Genomic DNA, 27,433 nt, shown 5'->3' with positions numbered 1-27,433 from the left:
GTGTACTTGCCTCCTTTATTGTTTTTATTTAAATCACAGACTTGCTGTATATTTTTATTCTTTCTTGTACGATATCTTTACATTATTGGTCCAGGTGCTTGTTTACATTTCCTTTAGTGAGTGGGCTTGTTTAAAGTGTCATTTTTCAGTCAGCGGTTCAGTAAAACTTTGTAGTAGTTAGATGCTTAAGAGATTCCTCTCGACTACTGATTATTGCCTCCAACAGAGCATTTTCATCCGGTAAAAACATTTTGGAACTGTGTTTGTGGACGGCTTTGAGTGGTTATTCACCGAGGTTCTGTGATTTGGTTTTATTCCTTCTTGACTGTTCCACAGTAGGTAACAATCTGTGGTACTGAAATTCCATGGAGCAGTTGTTTGGTTTTGTCTCTCTGTACATCTGTAATGTGTGGGAAGGGAAGGCAGGCCTAGAACAAACAAAAGATAGGACACGATGGAGAAAAGGAGAGCAAAATTTCATAATGTGGATAGAGAATATATGCCGACTTTTTCTAAGTTGTGCTTGATGAGTAGCTTTGGAAAGGAGATAGATCTCTCATTTTAATTTTTTCAAATTAGGATTTTTTAATCAATATTAATTAGCTGTAGAAGGGTTTGTTTTAACATGCTTAGTTATGCATAGTTCAAATTAGGATCCTTTTTGTAGTGGTAGGTATCTCGTATAATAATTCAAGTTGCTAGCTAAGACACAAAACATAGTAGTTATCTATGTTCTTGTTGCTTTTCACCCTAACAGCAAAGTTTACTTCAATCTCTTTGGTTTTTCTCCAGTCCTGTCCTCTTTCCTCCTCCTTTTCATGAATTAGGTACTCCCAGAGTACCACATATATAAGCTCCACATAGATGAAGAAGCAGTCCTCAGAATCTTGTCTGTTAGGTTGAAGTCCTACAGGTGTAAAGGATTCAGGGTCTTCATAGTGCATTTGAGTTGTTTTTCCTCTGTATCTGATATGATCTATTTAGGGTGTTGGTATACTATGTCTTTCTTTATCTTCAGTGATTAGAAGCCACATTATGCATTACACTGTTGTTTTTGGTTTTGTTTTGTTTTCAGTACTGGGGATTGAATCCAGGATCTCAACAAGTGCTCAACTACTAAGCTGTACTACCATGAAATTTCCTATTTGGTTTTGGTGAACTGTAAGGAATGTCATGATTTGGGCTGTTCATAGGATAGTTGCATAACCCATATGTATCTCAAAATATTTTTTTTCTGGTCAGTCATGAGGCTTAAACTCTGGTCCTGGGCACTGTCCCTGAGCTCTTCAGCTCAAGACTAGCACTCTACCACTTGAGCCACAGAGCCACTTCCAGTTTTCTGGTGGTTAATTGGAAATAATAGTCTCATGGACTTTCCTGCTTGGGCTGGCTTTGAACTGTGATCCTTATATCTCAGCCACCCGAATAGCTAGGATTACAGGTGTCAGCCACCAGCACCTGGCCTCAAAATATTTTTAAATGACATACCCTGTGCCATATTAAATACTTGTCTAGGCTTTTATACAAATGTCACATCCTTAAAGTAATTTATAACATTTAAAATAGGTTTCCAGAAAAGTTATAGTATTAAAATCTGAATCATATCATGTATTTCAAAAGGTGTCACAAATTCAGGACAGCACTGAAAATATGTTAGGAATCAACCAAAGGGCTCTGAAAATTTTATTTAAAACAGTAATGACAGATTAATTTCTGGCAATAAGTCAAGCAAATATTAAGACCATTGGATCTTTTTCAATTCAATGTTTGACCTGTAATTATAATAACTTCCAGTAACTTTTAGAAAAAGATGTGACTTTTATCAGTGTGACACATGGTAGAAAACAGTGGTGTGACGTTTTAGTAATAAAAATACTGTTTTCATCATTAGTTTTGTTTCCTTATTTTCTTTAAATTTTCTTGAAATGTATTGGTCAGATATGACTTTGAAGCTAAGATCAGAGCAAGTAGGTCATTGTTTACATTGGTCCTAAAAAATATAATCACTACCAGTCATTTGTTCATTGGTTCTGTAATCTCAGCTGTCATTTATGATTGCCAATAGTGGTGACACATGACATCTCATCATTCTCTCTGCATTGCTCACATTTGTCTACCTTCTTTTTGCATGTATCTGATTACCTTATACTTCTGTAGTCACTAATATTTATTTTAATATTTTATATGCAGAAATGATCTTTAATGTCAGATATACTACTTTTGTGTGTGTGTGTGTTTGTGTCAAGTTATATTGATAAAACTTCCCAGTTGGGGCTGGGGATATGGCCTAGTGGCAAGAGTGCTTGCCTTGTATACATGAGGTCCTGGGTTCAATTCCCCAGCACCACATATACAGAAAATGGCCAGAAGTGGCGCTGTGGCTCAAGTGACAGAGTGCTAGCCTTGAGCAAAAAGAAGCCAGGGACAGTGCTCAGGCCCTGAGTCCAAGCCCCAGGACTGGCCAAAAAAAACAAACAAACAAACTCCCCAGTTATTTGATATTTACAACAGGTTTATGTTATAACATAAGCTACTAGTAGCAGTTTTAAGTATAAAATGCATATCAGTAGCCTGGTTTACATTTTGAAACTTTTGCCAGTTTTCTTTCTATCTTTCTTTGTCAGTGATGGGGATGGAACTCAGGGCTTGCCCTCTCTGCCTGAGCTCTTTTGCTCAAGACTAGCATTCTACCACTTTGAGCCACAGCTCCACTTCCAGCTCTGTGTGTGTGTGTGTGTGTGTGTGTGTGTGTGTGTGTGTTTGTGTGTTTGTGAGAGAGAGAGACAGAGACAGACAGACAGACAGACAGAGACAGACAGTTTAATGGAAATAAGAGTCTCACAGGCTTTCTTTGTTGGCTTCAAACTACAATCTTCAGATCTCAGCCTCCTGATTAGATAGGATTACAGGCATGAGCCACCAGTGCCCAGCAACCAACCAGTGGTATTTCAAAAGGATAAGATTGCTTTTAAATTTTGTTTTCCAATTACTGTCCATCCACAATCTTTTGCAAGTTTGTCCTGTCCCCTTTGAAGGTGGTGGATATTATCAAAAGTTTTCAAATTACTTAGACCAGTGAAGACCATTGATACAATAAGGTTAACTTGGTGTATTTTGGTACTTCACTGTGCTTTAATCATGAGAGTGACCAGCCCATTGTTTAGCTATTTTGTAGATTTGAAGTGCGTTGCTATTGTTAAAACATAGTGAATGTGTCTTCTTAAATGATGATAAGCTGAAATGACAATGCATCTGAAAAAAACTGAGACGTATACCATACTATATGATTGCAAATTCAAATAATAATGCATTGCTTTTCATTATAGCTTTTCCTGTTTTTGTTTTTGTTTTAGCTTTTCCTTTTTTAAGATAGTATAAAGTTCTTTTCTTCAATTGTGGTAAGTTGTCTGGTGTTCTTCAGAAAGAAAATAATCCAGGTCTCGGGCTGGGAATGTGGCTTAGTGATAGAGTACTTGCCTAGCAAGCCTGAAGCCCTGGGTTTTATTCCTTAGTACAACATACACAGAAACAGCTGAAAGAGGCGCTGTGGCTCAAGTGGCAGAGTGAGCAAAAGAAGCTCAGGGACAGTGCCCAGGCTCTGAGTTCAAGCACCAGGACTGGCAAATAAAAATAAAAATAATCCAAGTCTCACTGTAATCTAATAAAAGTGGTTTCTGACAGCTCAGTAGTTACAGTAAATGTGCTTCATTTACTCAATACAAATCAAAATTGTACTTGGAAAAGCAATTTAGAATGTTTAACATTAGTATGATAAATCAGTATTTTGTGTTTATTATTTGGGTCCAGGTTAGTAACTTTTTAAGGGTCCAGGTTTGTCACTTTTGGTCCAGGTTAGTAACTTTGTAAGGCCTAACAGGAATTATTCTGTTTATTCTGTTTTTTTTTTAAATTTATGTTCTGGATATATGTGCCAATTTAGATTAATTATGCTCTGCAAATATTTTCTTCCACTTTCTGATGTATTTTCGTTTTCTTCATGGCCTTTCTTAGAAACACAAAAGTCTGATTTTCAGATTTTTAAATTAGCATATATTAGTCAGACAGTTTTATTAATATTTCCATACAGGCAGATAATATGCTTGCCCAAATTGACCCCCTCAGCTTCCCTCTTTTTATAATTTTAGTGGTTTAGCTAGGCCATTTGCATACATATAATGTACTGCAATCATATTCACTCCTACTCTCCCCCTTTTCTTTTTTCTTTTACTGATTCCCTTCTCAGATTTTTTTGATTAAGTCTGTTTTAACTTTTTTTTTGGTCACTTTTGGTATGTCTAAGAGACCATTGCTTCATCTAAAGTCTGTAAGATGTGTGCTTAATACTTCCTTCTAAGACTTTTATAATTTTTGCTCTTTAAGCTTTTGATCAGTTTGCATTTGACTTTTGTATGTGGGTTGGGGCATGGTACAAATTCATTCTTTGTGTGTAGATATTCAGGTGTCCCAATTCCATTTTTTTTTTTTGTCTTTTCTTTTTTGGTACTGGGATTGAACCCATGATGTTGCACTTGCTAGGCAAGCGCTTTGCCACTGAGCTACATCCCAGCCCCCAATTTCATTTTTTGGAAAGTCCATTCTTTTATTTTTGCCAGTCCTGGGGCTTGGACTCGGCCTGAGCACTGTCCCTGGCTTCTTTTGCTCAAGGTTAGCACTCTGCCACTTGAGCCACTGTGCCTCTTCTGGCCATTTTCTATATATGTGGTGCTGGGGAATTGAACCCAGGGCTTCATGTATACAAGGCAAGCCCATTCTTACCAACCTTGACTTGCCCTGGTAACACACTTGTTGAAATCAGTTGATAAACAATTGATTTCTGGGCCTTTAATTTGATTTTATTATCTTTACGACAGTGCCACACCATCTTGATTTCTGTAGTTTTGTGGGAAGTTGATAAATTTAAAATTGGAAAGTGTGCTTTCAACTTATTTCTTTTCGATTGTTCTGACTATTCTGGGTCTTTCTGAATGTTAGAATCCACATGTCAACATCTACCAAAGCAACTGGTACTTTTGACAGGAATTATGGAAATTTTAAATTAATTTAGGAAGTATTGCCATTTTACAAATATTCCTTCATGTGTAGAACCTGAGATGTTTGCCCATTTATCTAGATTTTTAAAAATAGTACTAAGATTTAAACTTGGGGGTTTGTACTTGTTTGGTGGGCAATCTACTACTTGGGCCATCCCTTGACCCCCATTTTGCTCTGGATAATTTTGAGATAAGGTTTCTCTTTTTGCTTGGGTCAACCTTAGCCAATATCCTCCTATTTATGCTTCCCATCATAGCTGGGATGACTGGCATTTGTCACCACACCCAGCCTTTTCTGTTGCAATGTGATCTCACAAATGCCCTCCCCCTCCCACCCCCTACCTGGGGACTGGCTGGCCTAGAATTGTTATCCTCAGGATCTTAGCCTCTCTGGTGATTGGGATGACAGGCATGTACTACCGTGCTCAGTATAGGTTGAGATGGAGTCTTGGAAACTTTTTGCTGGTGCTAGACTCAAACCACAATCCACTCCGTCTCTCAGATAGCAAGAATTATAGGCATTAGCCACTGGTGTGACTTTCGGTGTAATTCTGTAGATTTCAATGTGCAAGTTTTTATAATATTATTGCCAATGTTTTCATGCTACTGTAAATTAGATTTTTTTCTGATTTAATTTTAATTTGTCTATAGTAATAGAACTGATTTTTTTTTTCTATGTGTGGAACTAGAGTTTGAACTCAGGCCCTCATGATTGCTAGACAGGTGGCTCTATTGGGCAACACCCCATCCCTTTTTGCTTTTTAGCTTACGTTTCAGATAGGTTCTCTTGTTTTTGCCTGGAACCAGCTTGAATTGAGATTTTCTTGTGTATCTTTTCCTTTATAACTGGGATTACAAATGTGAACTACAGAGCCCAGCTTGTTTTTTGTTGTTTTTTTTTTGGATTTTTTGAGATATGGTTTCACTAACTTTTTTTGTGTCCATATTTGCCTCAAAATATGATCCTCTCATCTCTGCTTCCTGTATACCTAGAACTCCAAGCATATACCACCATATCCAAACCTACAACTAACTTTTTATGTGGTGTTTCTTTTTTAATCTTCTGCAACCATGCTTAGTTTTTTTTATAGTTCTTCAATTTTTTTGCATGTAGATTTCTTAGGATTTTCTTCACAAAACAAATACCATATACAAGCAGAGATTATTTTTCCTCTTTCTTTTGTTTCTTTCTGCCTTACTTGCCCTAGCTAGACAATTTAGTATCATGCTGCATAAAATTGTAAGAGCTGACATCCCTTTCTTGTTCCCATACTTAATTTGATACTTCCAGGCTTTCATTATTAAATATGTTGTTATTAGTTGTAGGTTTTTGTAGATGCTCTTATCAGGTTATCATAATTGGTTGCATATTTTTTTTTATCATGAATTAGGTTGGATTTTTCTTTTTTTTTTTTTTGGCCAGTCCTGGGCTTGGACTCAGGGCCTGAGCACTGTCCCTGGCTTCTTTTTGCTCAAGGCTAGCACTCTGCCACACTTGAGCCACAGCACCCCTTCTGGCCGTTTTCTATATATGTGGTGCTGGGGAATTGAACCCAGGGCTTCATGTATAGGAGGCAAGCACTCTTGCCACTAGGCCATATCCCCAGCCCTGGGTTGGATTTTTACTAAGAGTTTTTTCTGTGTCTATGTAGGAGATTGTCATTTATTTTATGTATTTGTTGATTTTCATATGTTGGATCAACCTTGCATTCCCACTCATCTTTTCTCCTATTTTATTCCCTGACATGATAAATTCTACCCTAAACTAATCAAATGCACACTCTAGATATCAAGTCATCTTAAACCCCTCCCTTTGCCTTATGAACATCCAATCCAGAGATTTTGTTTTAATATCTTCCTCACTTTCCCTTTTCAGTTCCTTTACTATGATGCTAGAAATTATTTGTTTCCATCTTAAAGATGAATCTGGTATTTTAAACCTACTTTCAGAAAAAAATTACCAAATAAAAATTTATTTTACTCTATGCCTTCTGTTAATGTACATAAATCCGCACAAACTGTTAAATCTTTGTCTTATTTTTAAATACTCATAGGTTCACTTTCTGTGAATCATAGATGACCTTTTTACAAGAAGATTTGTAATTTATGTAATATTACTGTAGCAGTGCTACTAACTGCCATTAAGATTTGGTCTAAGCTGAGAGTCTGTGGCTCATGTCTGTAATCCTAGCTACTTAGGAGGCTAAGATCTAAGGAGCATATTTCCAAGCCAGCAAGGCCAGACAAATCCAAGAGACTCTTATTTCCAGTTAACCAGCAAAAAGCTGTAAGTGGTAGAAAGCCAGAAGTGGTAGAGCACTAGCCTGAGTGGGGACTGGGGTGAAGGGGAGTATGAGGTCCTCAATTCTTATTTTTCTCTCTCTCTCTCTCTCTCTCTCTCTCTCTCTCTCTCTCTCTCTCACACACACACACACACACACACACACACAGAGATTTGGTCTATACTATCTAATAAAAATAATGTGTTGTGGATCTAGTTGTAGAGGACCTAGCAGGCCTAGTACATGTCCCTGAGTTCAAGCCCCAGTACCACTAGAATAAATAAATAATGATCAAATGGAAGACAGAGCTTAAAAATAGATTAATACCAAATGAGAAAATCCCATATAGTGGAGTTGCTACAAATTTGGTACTATCGTTCTGTTGATGTCTTGTGAAAGTTCTTTTCTTGATAAGTTTATGTACACTATCATGTAGGGATTATGAAGGGGTAAACTAGTTTATCATTAACTACTTATTATACTACGGAGAGTAGTACTTCTTAGAAACGACTTCATACAAATTATTTTAAATTCACATTGTTTAAGATGAATAAAGTCTTACTCCAATTTTCTCTGGATTGGGCTAAATGGATGGCTCCCTTACCTTCTACCCCTTGTGGACCCCTTGGTTACCATAATTCTTGTGTTTACATTTGGCCTTTGCATGGTTAATAAGCTTCTTCAATTTCTTAAGGAACGAGCCAGAGCTGTTCAGTTAATGGTGGTCCGACAGCAATATGCTGCCTCACAAGAGGCCGATCAGGAACCCTATGAAGTTGGCCACAGCCCCTACCAGGATGTATAGGCGTGAGGCGAAAATAACAGGGCTTCCTCTTGAGTGTCAATCCCTCCCACTAGTCCTTCTACTGGGTTGGCAGGCCCTGCAGGTAGGACTGCCTGAAGAGCTAGAGTGGTAGTCAATGACGGGTAAGATCCTCAGAGGGGGACAACCTAAGACAGGCACACTCTCAAGTAAGTCAGCCACCTGCTAATAAAACAAAAAGGGGGAGATGTGGGACATGCACGGATACCTCACATCAGAAAGAGGAAGTCAACTAGCTGGCCCCGCCTGTTTCCCAGCCCTGGGGCCATGTGTGGCTAAAATGGCGCCTGACGGTGAACCAGGAGGCGGTTATGTGGGCTGTGATGAAAATTAGGCCGCCTCTAGGATTGGTCCTCGGCTCTTCTGCCCTGACTGACGGACAGCTCATGCCTCCCCTTACAGTCCCTAGATAGGTGCACGTGCACCCCTCCCCTTCCTGCCGATCTTTGACCTGATTGGCTCCTGTGCCTTATATTAGTTACACGTGTTCCCACCAATAAACGAGATCTTGCACCGAAAGAAGGAAAAAAAATTGCTTAAGATGAATAAAGTCTAATGCGCACTTTGGTATATATAGATGTTATGTATACAAAGACTATAAAAGCTCAATTAGCAACTTTTAAATCTTATTCTTTATTTATTTATTCTTTATTTTGTAGTCTTGCACTGCATCCTGAACGAGTATTAGTAGCAACAGGACAAGTTGGGAAAGAGCCTTATATCTGTGTTTGGGATTCATACACTGTGCAGACCATATCAGTTCTAAAGGATGTTCATACACATGGTATAGCTTGTTTAGCATTCGACTTAGATGGACAGGTATGTGATAAATTTTTCCCTTTTTAAGTTATTATTTAAATTATGTGCTATAATACATGATTATAAACTTATAAATATGAATTGAAGAGCAACTGATGAAAACTGTTCATGCAAAAGTGGAAATGTATATAAATGTGGTTGACTTATATGATACAAATTGAAAGAAATGGCTTTTATCATCTTAAGAACTTCCTTAGTTAAATGAATTACTACCTTAATGCCAAAGAGATTCTGATTTAGTGCTATATTACCTGATTGCTAGAAGCAATTTTATAAGCAACTTCTTTGAGAGTAGAATATTTTGATAGGACAGATGAAAAATTTCTTAGGAAAATTTAAATTTGTCTAAGTAAAGCTGTATCTTTGGGTACTTTAAAAGTTATATTTTATAATTACATTTTTATTAAGAAAAACAATGAGGTAGACAATACTGGACCCACAGACCAAGGGCATTCTTCTCCGCTCTGGAGTACCTCTGGGAATGGAAGAGGGAAGTTGGAAGCAATATTGTGTGTCATCCACTGAAGTGTTACCACTTTCAAGTGACAATCTTCACCTTGGCCCTGCCATGGGGCAGAGCCTGTCTGGCATAGCAGCCTGACTTTTATGCCCTAATCTTAAGTTGAAAAAATATATGCACAGGAATCAAAGAAATATCTTTATATCTGACTGTAAAAAATGAAGTGCTTTCCTTTTTGGTGCAATAAAACTTGTTTCAGTAGAAAAAAATGAGATAATTTTTGTGTTATTTTTATACAAAACCAAAGGTCAAAACCAAGGATTAAATTATCATTCCACTGACTAACCAGTTTCCAAATTATTCTCTAATTGTACTCAGTGGGGTTTTTTTAGTAAATTTTTTATTGTTATTATAAAGGTGATGTACAGAGGGGTTACATTCATAAGTCAGGTGAAAAGTACATTTCTTTTGGGACATTGTCTCTTTACTCTCTTCAGTTTTTCCCTCCCATCCCCACCCACTAGTTATACAATTATACTCGAATGGTTTTTTTAAAAAATTAAGTAAACCAAGAGCTTTTGCATAGTGCTTGTATGGACATTGTTACGCCTAAAACATTTTGAACATGACAAAAAGTTAGATTTTCAGGTAGTAAATAGGTAATCTTTAAAAGGTGTATGTTAAAATTAGGCTTTGAAGTTATCTTAGCTTTCAGAACAATTTTAGTTGTGTGCTTTATTAATTCATAAAATTGGTTTGGGAGATCTTTATTTTACAAACACAGATGACATATAGTCCATTTCTTCAAAAATTATAGTGAGTAGATGTTTTTAATTACTTTGAGGAATAATTTCTTTGTGTAGGTGATGATATTCGGATAAGAGAATTGGAGAGATTCAATTGGAATTCCTTATGTGGCAAAAATATGCTTTGAGATTCAATTTCACCCTGTAGTAGGCATTAACAATTATAGAAACTAAACTCACATTTTATTTGAACTATTACCTTTCAAAGTTTTTAGTGTCCTCATATCAAAATGTCATTCTCTTCTTTAAAGAAAGGAAAATAATACTTTTTCTATTTCACAGGAGCATAATATATTTTAAATAAATGTTAAATATTTTCAAAAATAATTTATCATTCACAGTATTAAAATTCAAGATATCTTAACAGTGAGAACCTGTATACTTTAAATATAGATTATTTTTCTTAATTTAAAATTGCTTTTTTAAAATGTAATATACTGCTTTTCTGAAAACTTTAACATTTCTCCAAGGAGAAACCATTCCCATAGCTTTTATAGGTAGAAAGCTTTTAAGTTTGCTTAATTTGATCAACTTAGGAGAAAATCTTGGACACATGTATTCTACCACCATAGATCTTCATGAGAACATGCTATTATAATTTTAAGCTTCTAAAACGTAGTATCTGAAAGTTGTAAGTGCTGGGCATTTTACTGAGCCTGCATTATCTCACTTAATCCTCACAACAACACTATGAAATAGATACTGTTATTATCTCTATTTTATAGATAAAGAAACTGAGACTTAGAGAGGTTAAATAACTTGTCCCAGGTTATATAGCTAGTAAATGGAGCAGAGCAAGAACCCAGGTCAGTCATATTGCAAAGCTCATGTTCTTCATCGCAATGCTTTACTGCTTCCCAAACATATAATTTGGAGGAGGTTATTTACATTTCAAAAAAATTCATCCCGTTTAAATAACTTAAATTGTAAGGAACTGCTGTCAGTTGAAAATTAAGAAATTTTCTCAATACTGTAAATTGGAAAATGTATGTGAGAAAATATATTTATTTATTATATCTGTAAACTATTTATGGAATACCAAGTAGGGAATAGTCTTCTTTTTGTACTTGACAATAGATTTAAAATTGTAAATGATTATTTAGGACTTATCTAGTCAGTGAATTTCCTTATTTATGGTAATGCTGACTATTCTTATTCCAGAATATTTCTTCTAAATGAGCTGAATATCCACATTAATACATTCTGTCTTATTGAGGGTAATTAGGGCCTGAAAAGTCTATTTCTATGAATTCATATCAATCAGAGAATTAAATTCATATAGTAAGTGGGAGAAGAGGAGAGAAGCTTAGTACTCATCTTTAAAATATGACTGTGGCTGGCTGGGAGCCAGTGGTTCACGCCTGTAATCCTAACTACTCAGGAGGTTGAGATCTGAGGATCTCAGTTTGAAACCAGCCCAGGCAGGAAAGTATGTGAGACTCTTATCACCAGTTAACCACCAAAAGACCAGAAATTGAGCTGTGATTCAAAGTGGTAGAGTGCTAGCTTTGAACAAAAAAAAAGCTCAGCCATAGGGCCCAGGCCCTGAGTTCAAGCCCCATGACCAACAACAACAAAAAAAGACTGGGGCACCTGTGGCTTGCTTGCACCAGTAATCCTAATCCTAGTTACTTCAGAGGTTAAGATTAGGAGGATTGCAGTTCCAAGCTATCACCCACCCAAACCAAATCTGTGAGACTCTATTGAGAGAGAGAGAGACAGACAGAGAGAGAGAGAGAGAGAGAGAGAGAGAGAGAGAGAGAGAGAGAGAGAGACAGAGAGAGAGAGAGAGAGAGAGAGAGAGAGAGAGAGAGAGAGAGAGAGAGAGAGAGAGAGAGAGAGAGAGAGAGAGAAGTGCATGACCATCATTCCAGGACTGACTCTGTATTTGGATGCATGGAGTTTGAAAGTTTTTGGCCAGTTGAGATTTACTAACCAAAAAGAAGAGGCATCAATAGAAAGAACTATTCAGCACTTTATATTTGTTTGTAACCTTTTAGTCTTTACACTATACTATAGCATGAGGTAGATATCGTTGTACTTGCTAGATAGTTGCTGAAGTCCTCTGGTTCCTAATTATTAGTCCTAGCAGGAAGAAATCATTTTCTCTTTCTGTACAGGCTTTTTTCTAGCTTGATTTGATATAAAATTGTGACTAACTTCTGTATCTTTGTGCACGTGTGTGTGCATATGCACACGTTTGCCAATCCTGGATCTGAAACTCAGGGCCTAGGCACTGTCCCTGGGCTTTTGGGCTCTACTGCTAGCCTCAGATCTCAGCTTCCTGAGTAGCTAGAATTTCAAGCATGAGCCACTAGCACCTGGCTCTGTATCTTTTTTATATGAGGTATTCATTCTTCCCACTTGGTTTAGAATATAATTCTACCTTTTTTTTCTGTCAGTCATAGGGCTTGAACCCAGGGCCTGGGCACTGCCCTGTACTCTTTTGCTCAAGGCTAGCACTCTACCACTTTGAGTCACAGTGCCACTTTCAGTTTTCTGGTAGTTAATTGGAGATAAGTCTCATGGACTTTCCTGCCCAGGCTGGCTTTGAACCATGATCCTCGGATTTCAATCTTCTGAGTAGCTAGGATTACAGGTGTGAGCCACCAGTGCCCAGCACAATTCTACTTCTCTAAAGTTATGTTTAAATGGGTTCTAGATAGCATTTCTCATTTGGACAAATAAAGTACATGAGTTCTTAAAGCCAGTTGTGGTTATGTTAAATTCATAGTAATGCTGATGATATAAAACCTTTATGTGACACTAACCATATGCCAGGGAGTTCTTCTAATTCCTTCATATGTACTATGTTAACTTTCATATTATCCCTGTGATATAATATTCCCATTTAATGCGTGAGGAAAGTAACCTACAGAGAGGTTACATAGCTAACTGCCCAAAGCCCACCAGTTTGGTCAGGCAAGTCTGATACCAGAATTTATGTGCTAAACTACACTTTCCTAAGCTTAAAAAAAAGAAAAGAAAACCCTGATAGTAAATATTTCAAGCCTTGTGGACCATATGGTTTTTGTTGTAGCAATTCATCTTTGCACTGTGGCTTGAAAGCAGTCATAGCTAGTGTGAAGAAATGAGTGTGGCTGTATTCCAGAAAAACTTAAGTTGTGAAAACAGGACATAGTCAGATACTGGCATGATAGTTGTAGATTCCCTAAAGGAATAATTCTCTGAGAATTTGTTCCTTGCATTTATCCTTTCTTCAACTCTTCAGTCATTTAGAAGTAACTGTTATTGCTAATTTTCAAATATTTGGAGAATTTTCTGGATAACTCCCTTATTAATTTCTTGTTTAATTTGCTATTGTCAGGGAACGTACTCTGTATTTTAATTTTATTTAATTTGTTGGGCCTTATTTTATGACCCCAAATTTTGTGATCATGACATTTTATGCACTCATACCTGTAATCCTAGCTACTTAGGAGACTGAAATTAGGAAGATCACAGTTCCAAGCCAGTCTGGATATAATTGTCTCAGTAACATATGCCTGTTAACCTAGCTAGCTACTGTGGAAAATGAAAAATGGGAGGATTGTCAGCCAGGCACATTCCCAAGCAAGAATTAAGACTCTATCTCAAAACTAACCAGCTCAAAAAGTGGCTTTCTCAATAGATAAATAGATAGATTATTACATAGCGCTTGCTTAGAAAGCAGGAGGCATTGAATTGAAACAATAGTTCTGTCATACCTCTCTACCAATAAACTGGAAAAGTTTATCCTACTATTTACTTCCCCCTTGTATTTATTGTGCTATTTTCAATCATTTTACTTCATATTTTATAAATCATAGAATAACCAGTTATTTTTATTGTCAACAGTTAAATTTAAAGGAAATTTTAGATAAAAATTGTTTTATTTACAGATTTACCATTTCAGGATTCTTGCTTATAGGTATAAAATAATTTTCCATTTAGTATCATTTTCCTTCTGTCTGAAAGAACTTCCATTACTGTATCTGGCCTGCAGGTTTGCTGACAAGCCATCTTCCTACTTCAGCTTCACAAGGAGCTCAGATTACAATTGTGTGTCTCTGCCTCCACTTACCAGCTTCTGTTGCTTGGGGAAAAAAATATTTAGACCTACCTTTCAAAAGATATTTTTGTTAAGTATATAGTTTCACATTACCTTTTTCCCCCTTTAACACTGTAAAGAGATTTTCCACTGTCTTTTGACTTACATTGCTTTAGAAGACTAAGATAGTTTGTGTTTTGTTTTGTTTTGTTTTTGGCTTTTGGGAGTTTGAACTCATACTAGTCAGATGGCTCTACTACTTAATCCTAAGATAATATTTTATATTTATTCTTTTTTAATTAATTAATTTACTTATTATCAAAGTGATGTACAGAGGGGTTACAGTTTCATATGTAAGTACATACATTTCTTATCCAACTTGTTACCTCCTCCATCATTTCCCCCCTCCCCCATCTGCCCTCCCATATTTATTCTTCCATACAAAAACATTTATTTTCTGAATGTTTTTAGAATGTTTTTCCTTAACACTGGACCCAGCAATTCAATTATCATGTGTCTTAAAGTGTAATTTTTCTATGTGAGTGTTTCTATATGAGTGATTATTCTGCTTGAGATTTGTTTAACATCTTTATGGATTTATTTTCATCAAATTTAGAATTTTTGGTTATCATTTCTTCAAGTCTTTTTCCCTCTGTCTTTTCTTTTGGAGCTGCTTTTCACCAGTGTGTCCTCAAACCATTGTTCTCCAGATCACAGCCTCCTGAGTGGCTAGGGTCATAGGATTGAGTCACTGGCTCCTGATTTATGTCTCTTTATCCTTTTTGTCCTGAGCATTTTCACTTTAACTGCTAATATAGTCCACATTTCATCATTTTTGTATTTTCTGTATCTGTTTCTATTGACTGATTCCCTTCACTCTTGTGATTGGTCTTATTTTTCTCTTTTATCACATGCCAGTAATGTTTTATTAAATAGTAGACATTGTGCATATTACATTTTGAATGCTATATTTTCTTAAATCCCTTTAAATCAATTGAACATTTGTCTGACATGTGACTAAGTTCTCTACTGATCACATCAATCCTTAGAAAAAGCTGCTTTGAAGTCTGATACTATTCCTTGTCTAGAATTGTACCTTTCACATTTCTTAACCATCTTTCACTCTTCCCATCTAGCTGTCTCATCTTAACAACTGTCTTTCATCTCTCCCTATGTGTTATTAAACTTTTGTGTGTTATTTAACTCTCCATTGAGCTTTAATTTCATCAGCTTCGTTTTTCTTCCTAGAAGTTCTGTTTGGCTCTTTACATCTCTTTGTGTACTTTTCTTTTGTGCTCTTACTGGAACTTGAACTCAGTCTAGTTGCTGTCCCTTAGTCTTTTCACTCAAAGATAGTTCTCTACCTTGAGCCACAGCTCTGCTTTCAGCTGTTTTTTCTGGTTGGAATGGGAATAAAATCCTCATGGCTTTTGCTGCCTAGACTGACTTTGAATCATGAATCTCAAATCTCAGCCTCCTTAGTAGATAGGAATACAGGTTTGAGCCACTGGCATACAGCACTTTGTATTCTTTTTATAGCTTCCTAATCCTTGATTTGATATAGACATTATGAAGCCTTGATTACATTTCTCTAATTATACTACATTTATTTTACATTGTTTATACAAAAATTCCAATGTCTGATGCATTGTACAACATTGATTTTACTGGTTGTTGTAACTTTTTAATTTTTTTATTTATGGTTGTAGAGGATGTTTAGTTGGCTTTTATTTTTATCTTATGCTTTTTTTTTTTTTTTTTTTTTTGTCAGTCATGGAGCTTGAATTTAGGGCCTGGGTACAGTCCCTAAGTTCTTTTGCTCAAGGCTAGTGTTCTACCACATGAGCCATAGCTCCACTTTCAACTTTTTTGGGGGGTGGGTGGGGGGGAAGTCCTGGGGCTTGGACTCAGGGCCTGAGCACTGTCCCTGGCTTCTTTACTAGCACTCTGCCACTTGAGCCACAGCGCCATTTCTGGCCATTTCCTGTATTTGTGGTGCTGAGGAATTGAACCCAGGGCTTCATGTACACGAGGCAAGCACTCTTGCCACTAGGCCATATCCCCAGTCTACTTCCAACTTTTTTGGTGGTCAATTGAAAGTAACAGTCTCACAGACTTTCCTGCTGGGAAGTCACATTTCAGCTTCCTGTGTAGGGTTATAGGCCTGAGCCACTAGCACCTGGCCTTATGCTTATTTTTATTGAATTTTGCCATGTAGTAATTCTTTGAGGGATGGATTGAAAGATGCATTCACTTATATGAATTTATATTTGCCTATATACCACATTGTTGGAATTGCTTGAAAATACAACCATCCCTTAGGATCACTGAGTGAATTTAGTTTTTACACAAAGTAAATATTATTTCTGGTTACAGATCTTCAGGGAGAATCCCCAACCCCTTTCTCAACTCTCTCTTCATGCACTGCTCCTTTTCTTCATAAAGAGATTATTTCTCATTGTCTCTTTTTCTGAGAGCTTTGTGCCTTAGACTCAGAGGTCTAGATGCAAGTCAGATACTTAGCTTGGGTAAGCACTGGACCTTATCTCTTATTCCCCCTTGCCCTATAACACAAAAATCAGGAGTTCCAGGATTCATTTGATGCCTTTAGAGTAGATACAGGTTATCTATTAATTTCCAGGATTCCCACTGAGAATCTGTTTTGGTTCTGTTATCGTTAATTCTTAAACCACTCAGCAGTGTGATTTAAAGTATTTTTTATATTTTATCTAGAATGTTTAGTTTTTGGCAGGAGTTATTTTTAGGATTTTTTGCCAATCCTGCTATTAGAAATATGTCTTTCTCCCATTTCTTAGTATGAAAAACTGTATGTATGCACACATATTAACATAAAATACATCTTTATTTTCTAGGGGATCTATGAAATGTAAATTTTGATGTTTGTAAAACTCCCTAAGTAGAATTTATGTGCCAATTATAATTTGGTAGTTCTTTGATTTATTTGTCTTTTTATTCCCTCCTGGACTTCTGGACATTATCCAGCGCTTGGTTTCAGTTGGACTCGATTCAAAGAATGCAGTTTGTGTTTGGGACTGGAAAAGGGGGAAAATGTTGTCTATGGCTCCTGGTCACACAGATAGGGTAAGTATCCTCCTTAGGATGTGTAATGAATATTGGACAAGAAAAGGCTAAAGGAGAGCTCAAGATATTGTATTCTTCGGTGTCTTGTTATTGCCAGATATGTCATAATTAATTAAAATCTTACAACATGTGAAAAAATTATACCATTTGGGGAGAAGAGAGATGATTAAAGAGCAATGTAGAATTCCTACAATAGTTACAGAGTTCCTTTATGGAGAGTGAGAAGTTCTAAAACTGTAGTCATGCTTTTACAATTCAATGAGCATACTAAGAAACACTGTAGTTTTCAGAAGTTTTAGAGTATGTGAATCATATCTCAATAAAAAATGTATGGTTATAAATGCTATAAAATCTTAGTGTAGGCTGGAAATATGGCCTAGTGGTAGAGTGCTTGCCTCGCCTACATGAAGCCTTGAGTTAGATTCCTTAGCACCACATATATAGAAAAAACCAGAAGTGGCACTGTGGTTCAAGTGGTAGAGTGCTAACCTTAAGCAAAATGAAGCCAGGAACAGTGCTCAGGCCCTGAGTTCAAGCCCCAGGACTGGCAAAAAAAAAAAAACAGCGTATATTATAGGACTCAGAAATATGGTTCAGTGTGTGATGTTAGCATAATACTTTTAACTCAATATTTGTTTTGGGAAAAACTATGCAGTTTTTTTATAGTAGCTTTATTGATTTGTAAAGGACTACTTAATGTTTAATTTGTACAATTTGATGAGTTTGGATATATACAAACATCCATTATAACACAGAATATATAACATTTTATTGACAATTGTATGTTCTTATTTACTTAGATCAAAGTACTTCAAAGTTATTTTTTTAAAAAAATAAGTTATGCTAGGTACCAGTGGCTCATGTATGTATTCCTACCTAATCTGGTTTGAAGCCAGAATAGGCAGAAAAGTCTGTGAGATTCTTACTTCCATTTAGCCACCAAAAAGCCAAAAATAGAGCTGTGACTCAAGTGGTAGAATGCTAGCCTTGAGCAAAAAATGTTCAGGGATAGCACCCAGGTCTTTCCTTCAAGCTACAGGACTGCTGCACACACAGGAAAAAAAAATTAAAGTTAACTAGGCACTGGTGGGTTACACATAGAATTCTAGTTATCCAGGTAGCTGAGATCTGAAAGTCTCGGTTTGAAACTGGCCTGTCCAGGAAAGTACAAGAGACTCCATCTCCAACTAGCCAGCAAAAGTCAGACTTCCTCAAGAGGGAGAGCACTATCCATGAGCAAGTAAGCTATAGTGAGGGGGTTGGAGGTGGGGGAAGGTAGAGCAAGGCATATTGATGCATACCTGTAATCCTTGTTGCTGAGAGAGGAGGATTTTAAGTTTGAAGCCACCATGGACTACATAGCAATACCCTGCCTAAACATAAGTAAACAGTATCACATTTTAATGTACTCTTTATAAAGTTAAAACTAAGAAATAGCTTTTATTCCTTATCATGTATTTTCATATTTACTTATGTGAGCTTGTAATTGGGATTCTAGTTATGATGTATTGATATTGCTGTCACTTTAATAGATTAGGTGTGGACCATTTGCTCTTCTTTTGTCAGTCATGGGACTTGAACTCTGGGCCTGGGTGCTGTCTCTGAGCTCTTAAGCTCAAGGCTAGCACTCTGCCACTTCAGCCACAGTGCTACTTCCGACACAATTCTTAAGTGATGTTGGAAATAAAGATTTTAACAATGAATCTTATTTATTTACAGATATTTGATATTTCTTGGGATTTGTACCAGCCAAATAAACTTGTCAGCTGTGGTGTAAAACATATCAAGGTACTAGAATGGTCTTGTTTTATAATAGTTATAGTTAGTTTTTTGTTATTTAGTACATATCATACTGCTAACACATGAAGCCTTAAAATGCAAGTATATAATATTAAAAAACTATTATTTTACATGGTAATTTAAAGGTGAATTACTACTGTCTGGGCCTACTTTCTTTATACAGAACTATTTAGCTTATCTATCTCCACTGTGCTCCATTGAAGAGTTTTTCTCCCTCTACAGAATTTACTGGAATCCAAATAATAGAGCAAAAAATCTGGTCATGAAGATTCATGTATAATTTTATCTCCTCACAAGATTAAGTCATTTCAAATGGGTTGTTATTTTATTATGTTCCTCTCCCTGTCCCCCCCACCCCACCTCCGCTTTTTTTTTTTTTTTTTTTTTTTTTTTGCCAGTCCTGGGGCTTGGACTCAGGGCCTGAGCACTGTCCTGGCTTCTTTTTACTCAAGGTTAGCACTCTACCTCTTGAGCCACAGTGCCACTTCCAGCCTTTTTGTGTTTGTGATGCTGATGAATCGAACCCAGACTATCATATATATGAGGCAAGCACTCTTGCCACTAGGCCATATTCCCAGCCCTGCCTCCCGCACCCCCCCCCCACCGCCGCTCTTGGCCTGGGCATTGTCCCTGAACATTTGTGCTCTAGACTAGAGCTCTACCACTTTAGCCACAGGTCCACTTCTGGTTTTCTAGTGACTAATTGGAGATAAGAGTCTCACAGACTTTCCTGCCTAGGCTGGTTTTGAACTGCAAACCTCAAATCTCAGCCTCCCTGAATAGCTCCAATGACAGGCATGAGCCACCAGCATCCCATTGCTGTCTTTTAGTAAACAAAAGAATTGCTCAACTTTGAAATAATAGTGAGAATAGCATACAGTCTTTTCCCCATCCTTATTATTTCTGTCAGAGATTGAATGTTAGCTTTGGTCCTTTTCCTATTAGTGTATGGTGTTGTATCTTCATTTTCATTGCTAGCTCTCATTCCTAAGTATTTTTTCTTGAAATACCTCACTAAACTTATCCATTGCCAACTTTTTAACCTAAGTTTCATGTAGACTTTTTAAACAAGATATACAGAGTATTTATCTTTTAAAATAAGCTAGTTTAAAGTCTTTATTCTTACAGATAAAGATTGAAGCACTGTGATTTATTTACTATAACATAGCTTTTTGACAGCCGTAAGATGACGATGTGAACTGAAGGCTACTGTATCATAAGGCAGTTACCTAGATGACTTCTGTCTGCTGCTAGCATCAAAGTACTGGAAATATTCTGCTTTTAAAGCCTTTTTTTTTTTTTTTTTGGTAATTTGACGATATTATGTACCTTTTAGTTCTGGAGTTTGTGTGGAAATGCTCTAACCCCAAAACGAGGTGTCTTTGGTAAAACTGGTGACCTTCAGACAATTTTGTGCCTAGCCTGTGCGCGGGATGAATTAACATATTCTGGTGCACTCAGTGGGGATATATATGTTTGGAAAGGAATTAATCTTATACGAACCATACAAGGAGCCCATACTGTAAGTATATTTTGATACTACAAACATTTAACTACTTAACCTTTTTAGGACAGAATAACATACTGTTTCTAATCAGTTAAATTTCTTGAAAAATGCTGCTCTAATGGAATAAACTTGTTTTTAATTTTTCAATGAAGAGGTATGCAATAGACTCATGAATATTTAGTATAATTAGTATCTTGTTAAAACCATTGCTCTGTCTTTCTAGAAAGTGTTGAAGAAAAACTTCTTGACTAATTTTAAAACATTCCAGATTAACTATAATAAAATAAAACCAGAATATTTAAGTCCAACTCACTACTGGAAAATGAGTACATATCTAGAAAAAAAATAACAGTGATTCATTAAGCCAATGGAAAAGGGATTTAAGTTTTGTACTTTATGATATTTTCATATAAATATGTTACCAAATCAGAAAAAAACAATTAAAATGATTAATTGTATTTTGACTTGAGCTTTTTGACAGTTGGGCCCCTTCTTATAAAGTGAAGGGAGCTAGATATAAGTAGCACAGAGCTTTTGTGTTGTTAGCAATAAGAATGGTAGAATAGGGGCTGGGAATGTGGCTCAGCAGTAAAGTGCTTGCCTAGCATGCACAAAGTACTGGGCTCGATTCCTCATATAAACAGAAAAGGCCGGGAGTGGCACTGTGGCTCAAGAGGTAGAGTGCTAGCCTTGAGCAAAAAGAAGCCAGGGACAGAGTTCAGGCCCTCAGTTCAAGCCCCAGGACTGGCAAAAAAAAAAAAAAAAAAAAGAATTGTAGAACAGTTCTGAAGAGACACAAGAAACACTTAGAAATGATTGACTCTGAGCAAGAAGCCTAAAGGCCAAAAGCATCAGGTTTTCCATAAAAGTTGTGGCCTTTGACATAGTTGCCATCATTATATAAAAATATGAGTTGAGGCTGGGAATGTGGTTTAGTGGTGGCGTGCTTGCCAAGCATGCATGAAGCCCTGGGTTCCATCCCTCAGTACCACATAAACAGAAAAAGCCGCAAGTGGCACTGTAGCTCAAGTGGTAGAGTGCTAACCTTGAGCAAAAGAAGCTTGGTGACAGTGCCCAGGCCCTGAGTTCAAGCCCCAGAATTGGCAAAAAAAAAAAAAAGTACTAGTGGAAATGGCGCTGTGGCTCAAGTGGTAGAGTACTAGCCTTGAGCTGAAGGGGTCAGGGACAGTGCCTAGACCCAGAGTTCAAGCCCCACAACCAACCAAAAAACAAAAACAAAAACAACTAGTTCCCTCTAATATTCACCAGCACAGAATATGCTCATGTTATTAATTCCTATTTATCTCTGGATAAAGATGGTAACTTTTTGAATTTTGTTTCCTGTCACTTGGGAAATTTCATGTATTTGCTTTCTTCTCTTTTCTATTAACTTTCCTTATTGTTTGCTCTTTTGTTTGCTTATTTGGTTGTGGTGTTGGGTTGGTGATTTTTTTGTTTTTGTTTTACTTTTATTTTTATTTTTTAATGGTTCTGGGGATGCACCCAGGGTCTTAGAAATGCTAGTCATACACTCCACCATTGACCTATATTCCAGGCCTCCTTTTCTTTCCTTCATTTATCTGTATATTAGAGATATTTACCTTTTGGTTCACACAATTAACAGTAGTTTCCTTATCTGTTTGTCTTGTGTATATTATCTTTCCTCATATAAAAAATTAAAAATTTTATTTTTGCATGTAGAATTTTCCTCTGTAATTCAACTTTATATGTACTATAAAATTTAACTTTGTTTTCTTCTGTGTTAAATCTATGTCATTACAAACCACCTTAATTGTATACTAAGTCCCTGAAGAATTTTATTTCTAGATTTTCTGTTCTATTTTCTGAATTTTTTGCTTATTCCCATATCATATAAAAATATTGCTGAACAGATTTTTAACTTTGTATAACATATATTCTTCAGAAGTTTATATTGTTAAATTACTTTGTTTCTTCAACTAGGCAGGAATTTTTACCATGAATGCCTGTGAAGAAGGATTTGCCACTGGTGGCAGAGATGGCTGTATTCGTCTTTGGGATTTAACTTTTAAACCAATTACTGTGATTGATCTCAGGGAAACAGAACAGGGATACAAAGGTAATAATGAAATAAATCTTTCATTACTAGGCAAATTCTCAGTGAACCATGGATTCTAAGTATATATAAGAGTTTGATTTACCACTTCACACAATTATATACATGTAACTGAAATCTATCAAGGAAGACTATTGCTTAGGGTTTGGACTCACTATTATGACAGATTATTTTGCATTTGTAATGGCTATAATAATGAAATCTACAGAGAAATGTGATTGGCACTTACTCTGGTAACCTTGGTTTTGAAAATATTTTATTAATTAGAATGTTAAGTGTAAATTGGGTGTGGTAACACAGATCTGTGATCCATCTCATGGAGAGTCCATTGCAGTTTGAGGCTGGCCACAGGCAAAATGAGAAATCTTATCTAAATAATACTTAGGCAAAAAAAAAAGGACTGAGGGTATTACTTTAGTAAGCTTGGATTTTTTTAATATAATCTTGGGTTTTTAAAATATTTTGTTATTAGAATGCTAAATTTGCTGGGCACCGGTGGCTCACGCCTGTGATCCAAGCTACTGAGGAGGCTAAATTCTTAGGGTTGAGGCTTGAAAAGGCTGTAAAATCCATGATAATCTTACCTCCAATTAACCACCAGAGAATGGGAAGTGGCACTGTGGCTCAAAAAGTGGTAGAGCACTAGTCTTGAGTGAAAAAGCTCATGGACAGTGTGCCCAGGTCCTGAGTTCAAGTCCCATAACTTCCCCCCGCAAAGCTAAACTATTTATCAAATAAGTTTTTTTAAGTATGTTGTAGATTGGAGAACATTTGCAAGAGATGATTTAAATATTTTTCCTTCATCACAATTTGTGAATTTGGATGGCTCAAATTGTAGAACACCTGCCTAGCAAATACTAGGACCTGAGTTCAAACTCCAGTACTATGGATAAACCATGTATGGAACAGAATCTTTCAATGTAAGCTTTAAGATATTAACTGCTGATGTCTCATTGTATTTAAGACCAGAAATTAGACAGGACTGTGTTTAAATCATATACCAGTCACTTGGGAGATGTATAACTCTGAGTTAATTCTTCAACATCTTTTGTAAACTGAGGAAATAAGAATAGCTACTTCACAATACTAAGTGAGATAGTGTATGTGAAACACTTAAGAAGAATATCTGGAACATAAATAACTTGTGAATGCTGACTGTTGTGTTTAATTAGTGTGGCTGAGTATTACTATAATTCTGAAGATTACATAATTATTTTTTCATTGAATTGTGAGGTGTACAGTATTTTATATTGGCCACATTATACAGCTGAGAAACCGAGAAAACCCATTTTCCTAAGTTTACAGAAGTGAAATATGAAGAAGAGTAAAATTCGTTCCTCTTACTCAGATTTGGTATTATATTGACAAATGAAACATGAAAGAGGATTCTTAGAAAAGAAAAGTAATATAACTTTCATATGTACTTGTATTATTTTTCTTTTATAATAATCTGACTTCATATGTTTATACCTCTTTATGGTAGTTCCTGAATAATTACTCAATGAAATAGACCATTGTGCTGTAAGACTTCAGCTAACATCATCAGACTCTTGAAATTGTCTAAGAAGGTGAAAGAAAGAAGAATGTATGTTTTAAAGGGATGGTAGGAAATAACTACATAAAACAGAGAAGTATTCCATATAGAAAACAATATGAATCATTGAAGAAACTGAGATTATGAATCAAAGACTTGGATTATTTTCTTCTACCTTACATCTGTGATATAAAAGGTACAAAAATTTAGCCAGGGGCTAGTGGCTCATGCCTGTAATTCTAGATACTCAGAGGGCTAAGAGTCTCAGTTCAAAGCCAGCCCTGGCAAGAAAGTCCATGAGACTTTTATCTCCAAATAACCACCCCATAAAAGCTGAAAGTGGAGCTGTGACTCTTGTGGTGGAACACTAGCCTTGAGCAAAAACGTTCAGGGACAGCACCCAGCCCCTGAAATTAAGCCCCAGGACCAGTGCATACGCGCACATGTACTCGTACAAAAATTGATTTCCAGCGAGGAAGATTGGCCTTACATTACCAGAGGATTGATACTAAACACAATATTAATATTGATATTAAATGTACTTTTTATAGGTTTGTCTATAAGAAGTGTTTGCTGGAGAGGTGACCACATTTTAGTTGGAACACAAGACAGTGAAATTTTTGAAATTGTGGTACATGAAAGAAACAAACCTTTCCTAATTATGCAAGGGCATTGTGAAGGTGAACTTTGGGCACTTGCTGTTCATCCCACTAAACCTTTGGCTGTAACTGGAAGTGATGATCGTTCAGTGAGGTAATCAATTATAATTAACTTCATAAAGTAATTGAATAGGCTGAGACTTGTCCTTAGATACACCTAAAACTTAAAAAAATTCTCGGATATAACTATGCTGTGGCTGATAATATATCAAATGAACATAAAAGGTACTTAAAAATTGGTAGAATTGCTAGGCACTGGTGGCTCACTCCTGTAATCCTAGCTACTCAGGAGGCTGAGATTTGAGGATCATGGTTTGAAGCCAGCCCTGGCAGGAAAGTCCAGGAGACTTCTATCTTCAGTTAACCACCAAAATGCCGGAAGTAGATGTTTGGCTCAAATGGTAGAGCACCAGCCTGGAGCAAAAAAATCTAAGAGAGAATGCCTTAGCTCTGAGTTTACAAAAAAGAGATAATTACTTTAAACAATAATATTTAAATAAAAATGTAAGGCATACTATTAACTGTTCTTCTCATATTTTAAATTAAACTGCAGGATTTGGAGTCTAGTAGATCATGCATTAATAGCAAGGTGTAATATGGAAGAACCAATTCGTTGTGCAGCTATAAATGTAGATGGAATCCATCTTGCCCTTGGAATGAAGGATGGCTCATTCACTGTACTTAGAGTAAGGTATGGTATTAGGGTAGAAATAGAAACAATAATTTTCTGTTATCATTTAAAATACATAATCTTCATTGGTTTTACCCATTCATCATTTTTGCCCACTTTGTATTAATATGTATTAATATTAGTTTCATTAAGTATTTACAAAGTTTTATTTGAAAACTAAACTCAGAAACTTTGGTTTGGGGGGCTAAAAGTGTTTCGTAGACCACTGGCTAGACTTTTGAGCTATACATTTGGGTCATGACTTTTCTTTCCTGTCACTGAACCTGAGGCTATGAACAATGAGTGGATAGTATTTTGTTGTTGATTGTAAATTAATGCACTGAAAAAAAAATATCTGCATTAGAGATAAGAGTCTCATGGATTTCCTCCTCGAGCTGGAGTTTGGGTTCAAACCACGATCTTTAGATCTTAGCCTCTTGAGTAGATAGGATTACAGGCAAGAGCTAACAACACCCAGCCCCTTCTCTGCACTTTTTATTTAACTTAGTCACCTTCTCTGGTTTTATGCTCAAATTGAATTTTACCCTTCCTCGTATCCTTCTCATCTTTAATCTAGTCCTAACTCTTCTTTTTTTGTCCCTAAAAGCACTGGTTTTATTTATAACAGCGTGCCCGAGCGGTCTAACTCCTCTTTTCCTTCTTTTTATCTTGTTGTTTTTTTTCTTTGATGTACTCAGCACTCACACTTACTGGTGCCTGTACCACTTGAGTGATACGTTTGGTCCTGCTTGCTAGTTCTTGTGAAGTTGGAGCTTAGCAAACTTTTCTTCCCAGGCTGACCTTGAACCACTTTGGAAACTCAGTTAAATTAAGTGTTGATCAATTTTCATGGCTGTTGTCAATACCTGTATTACTCAGAAAACATAAAGCATTCTTGAAAAGTGTTTTAACTTCACTGGTTGGCATGGTCTCTAAGGGAAGAATTTGTGTTCTATTAAGGTGGGTGTGGTGGTGCATGTCTGCAATATCAGCACTTGAGAGACTGAGACAAGAGAATTTAGAATTTGAGGCCAGATGTGGATACATAGTGAGTTCAAGGCCACAGCCTGAAATACATAATGAAATCCTGTCTCAAAAAAAAAGAAAGTAAAGAAAAAAGGTCAAAAAGATTGAAATAGAAAAATTGTGAGAAAAAAAGAATAAAAATAGAGGCTGGGAATGTGGCCTAGTGGTAGAGTGCTAGCTTAGCATACATGAAGCCCTGAGTTCGATTCCTCAGCACCACATGTATAGAAAAAGCTGGAAGTGGCGCTGTGGCTCAAGTGGTAGAGTGCTAGCCTGAGCAAAAAGAAGCTCAGAGACAGTGCTCAGGCCCTGAGTTCAAGCCCCAGGATTGGAAAAAAAATAAAAGAATAAAAACTAGTGCTGGGGCTGGGAATGTGACTTAGTGGTAGAGTGCTTGCCTAGCATGCATGAAGCCCTGGGTTCAATTCCTCAGCATCACATACACAGAAAAAGCTGGAAGTAGCACTGTGGCTCAAGAGGTAGAGTGCTAGCCTTGAGCAAAAAGAAGCCAAGGACAGTGCTCAAGCCCTGAGTCCCAAGCCCCAGTACTGTCAAAACAACAACCACCAAAAAACCCTAAGAAATTAACTAGTGCTAAGTACATAAAGATATATATTCAAACATACTGTTGAAGTAATAAGTTATTTCATAAAGGACATGTTTTTATGATCCAAAATTACACACACAGCTTGTTTGAAAGATTATAGTGCTATTATTGATAATTTTTTAGTAAATTCAATGTTTACAAAGAATTTTTATCACAAAAATC

General features: G+C 36.5%; 1 protein-coding gene across 3 annotated transcripts in view; it reads left to right on the top strand.

The window, feature by feature from the left end:
- The window catches only part of Eml5 (EMAP like 5), a 106,090-nt gene that overhangs the window by 919 nt on the left and 77,738 nt on the right, over positions 1-27,433 (top strand). For all 3 annotated transcript variants that reach the window (XR_007213199.1, XM_048362340.1, XM_048362343.1), the window contains exons 2-8: positions 8,816-8,975; positions 17,275-17,373; positions 19,093-19,161; positions 20,510-20,695; positions 22,643-22,778; positions 24,861-25,062; positions 25,522-25,659. Coding sequence is in view for 2 of the 3 variants with exons in the window: in XM_048362340.1 (XP_048218297.1) it covers positions 8,816-8,975; positions 17,275-17,373; positions 19,093-19,161; positions 20,510-20,695; positions 22,643-22,778; positions 24,861-25,062; positions 25,522-25,659 (990 nt within the window). In the remaining variant the exon portion in view is untranslated. The remainder of the gene's footprint in view (positions 1-8,815; positions 8,976-17,274; positions 17,374-19,092; positions 19,162-20,509; positions 20,696-22,642; positions 22,779-24,860; positions 25,063-25,521; positions 25,660-27,433) is intronic.

Source organism: Perognathus longimembris, chromosome 14, assembly GCF_023159225.1.
Source record: "Perognathus longimembris pacificus isolate PPM17 chromosome 14, ASM2315922v1, whole genome shotgun sequence".
In the NCBI taxonomy this organism is placed as follows: Eukaryota; Metazoa; Chordata; class Mammalia; order Rodentia; family Heteromyidae; genus Perognathus; species Perognathus longimembris.
Note: the sequence above shows the minus strand (reverse complement) of the source record. Positions and strands in the feature narration are given on the sequence as shown.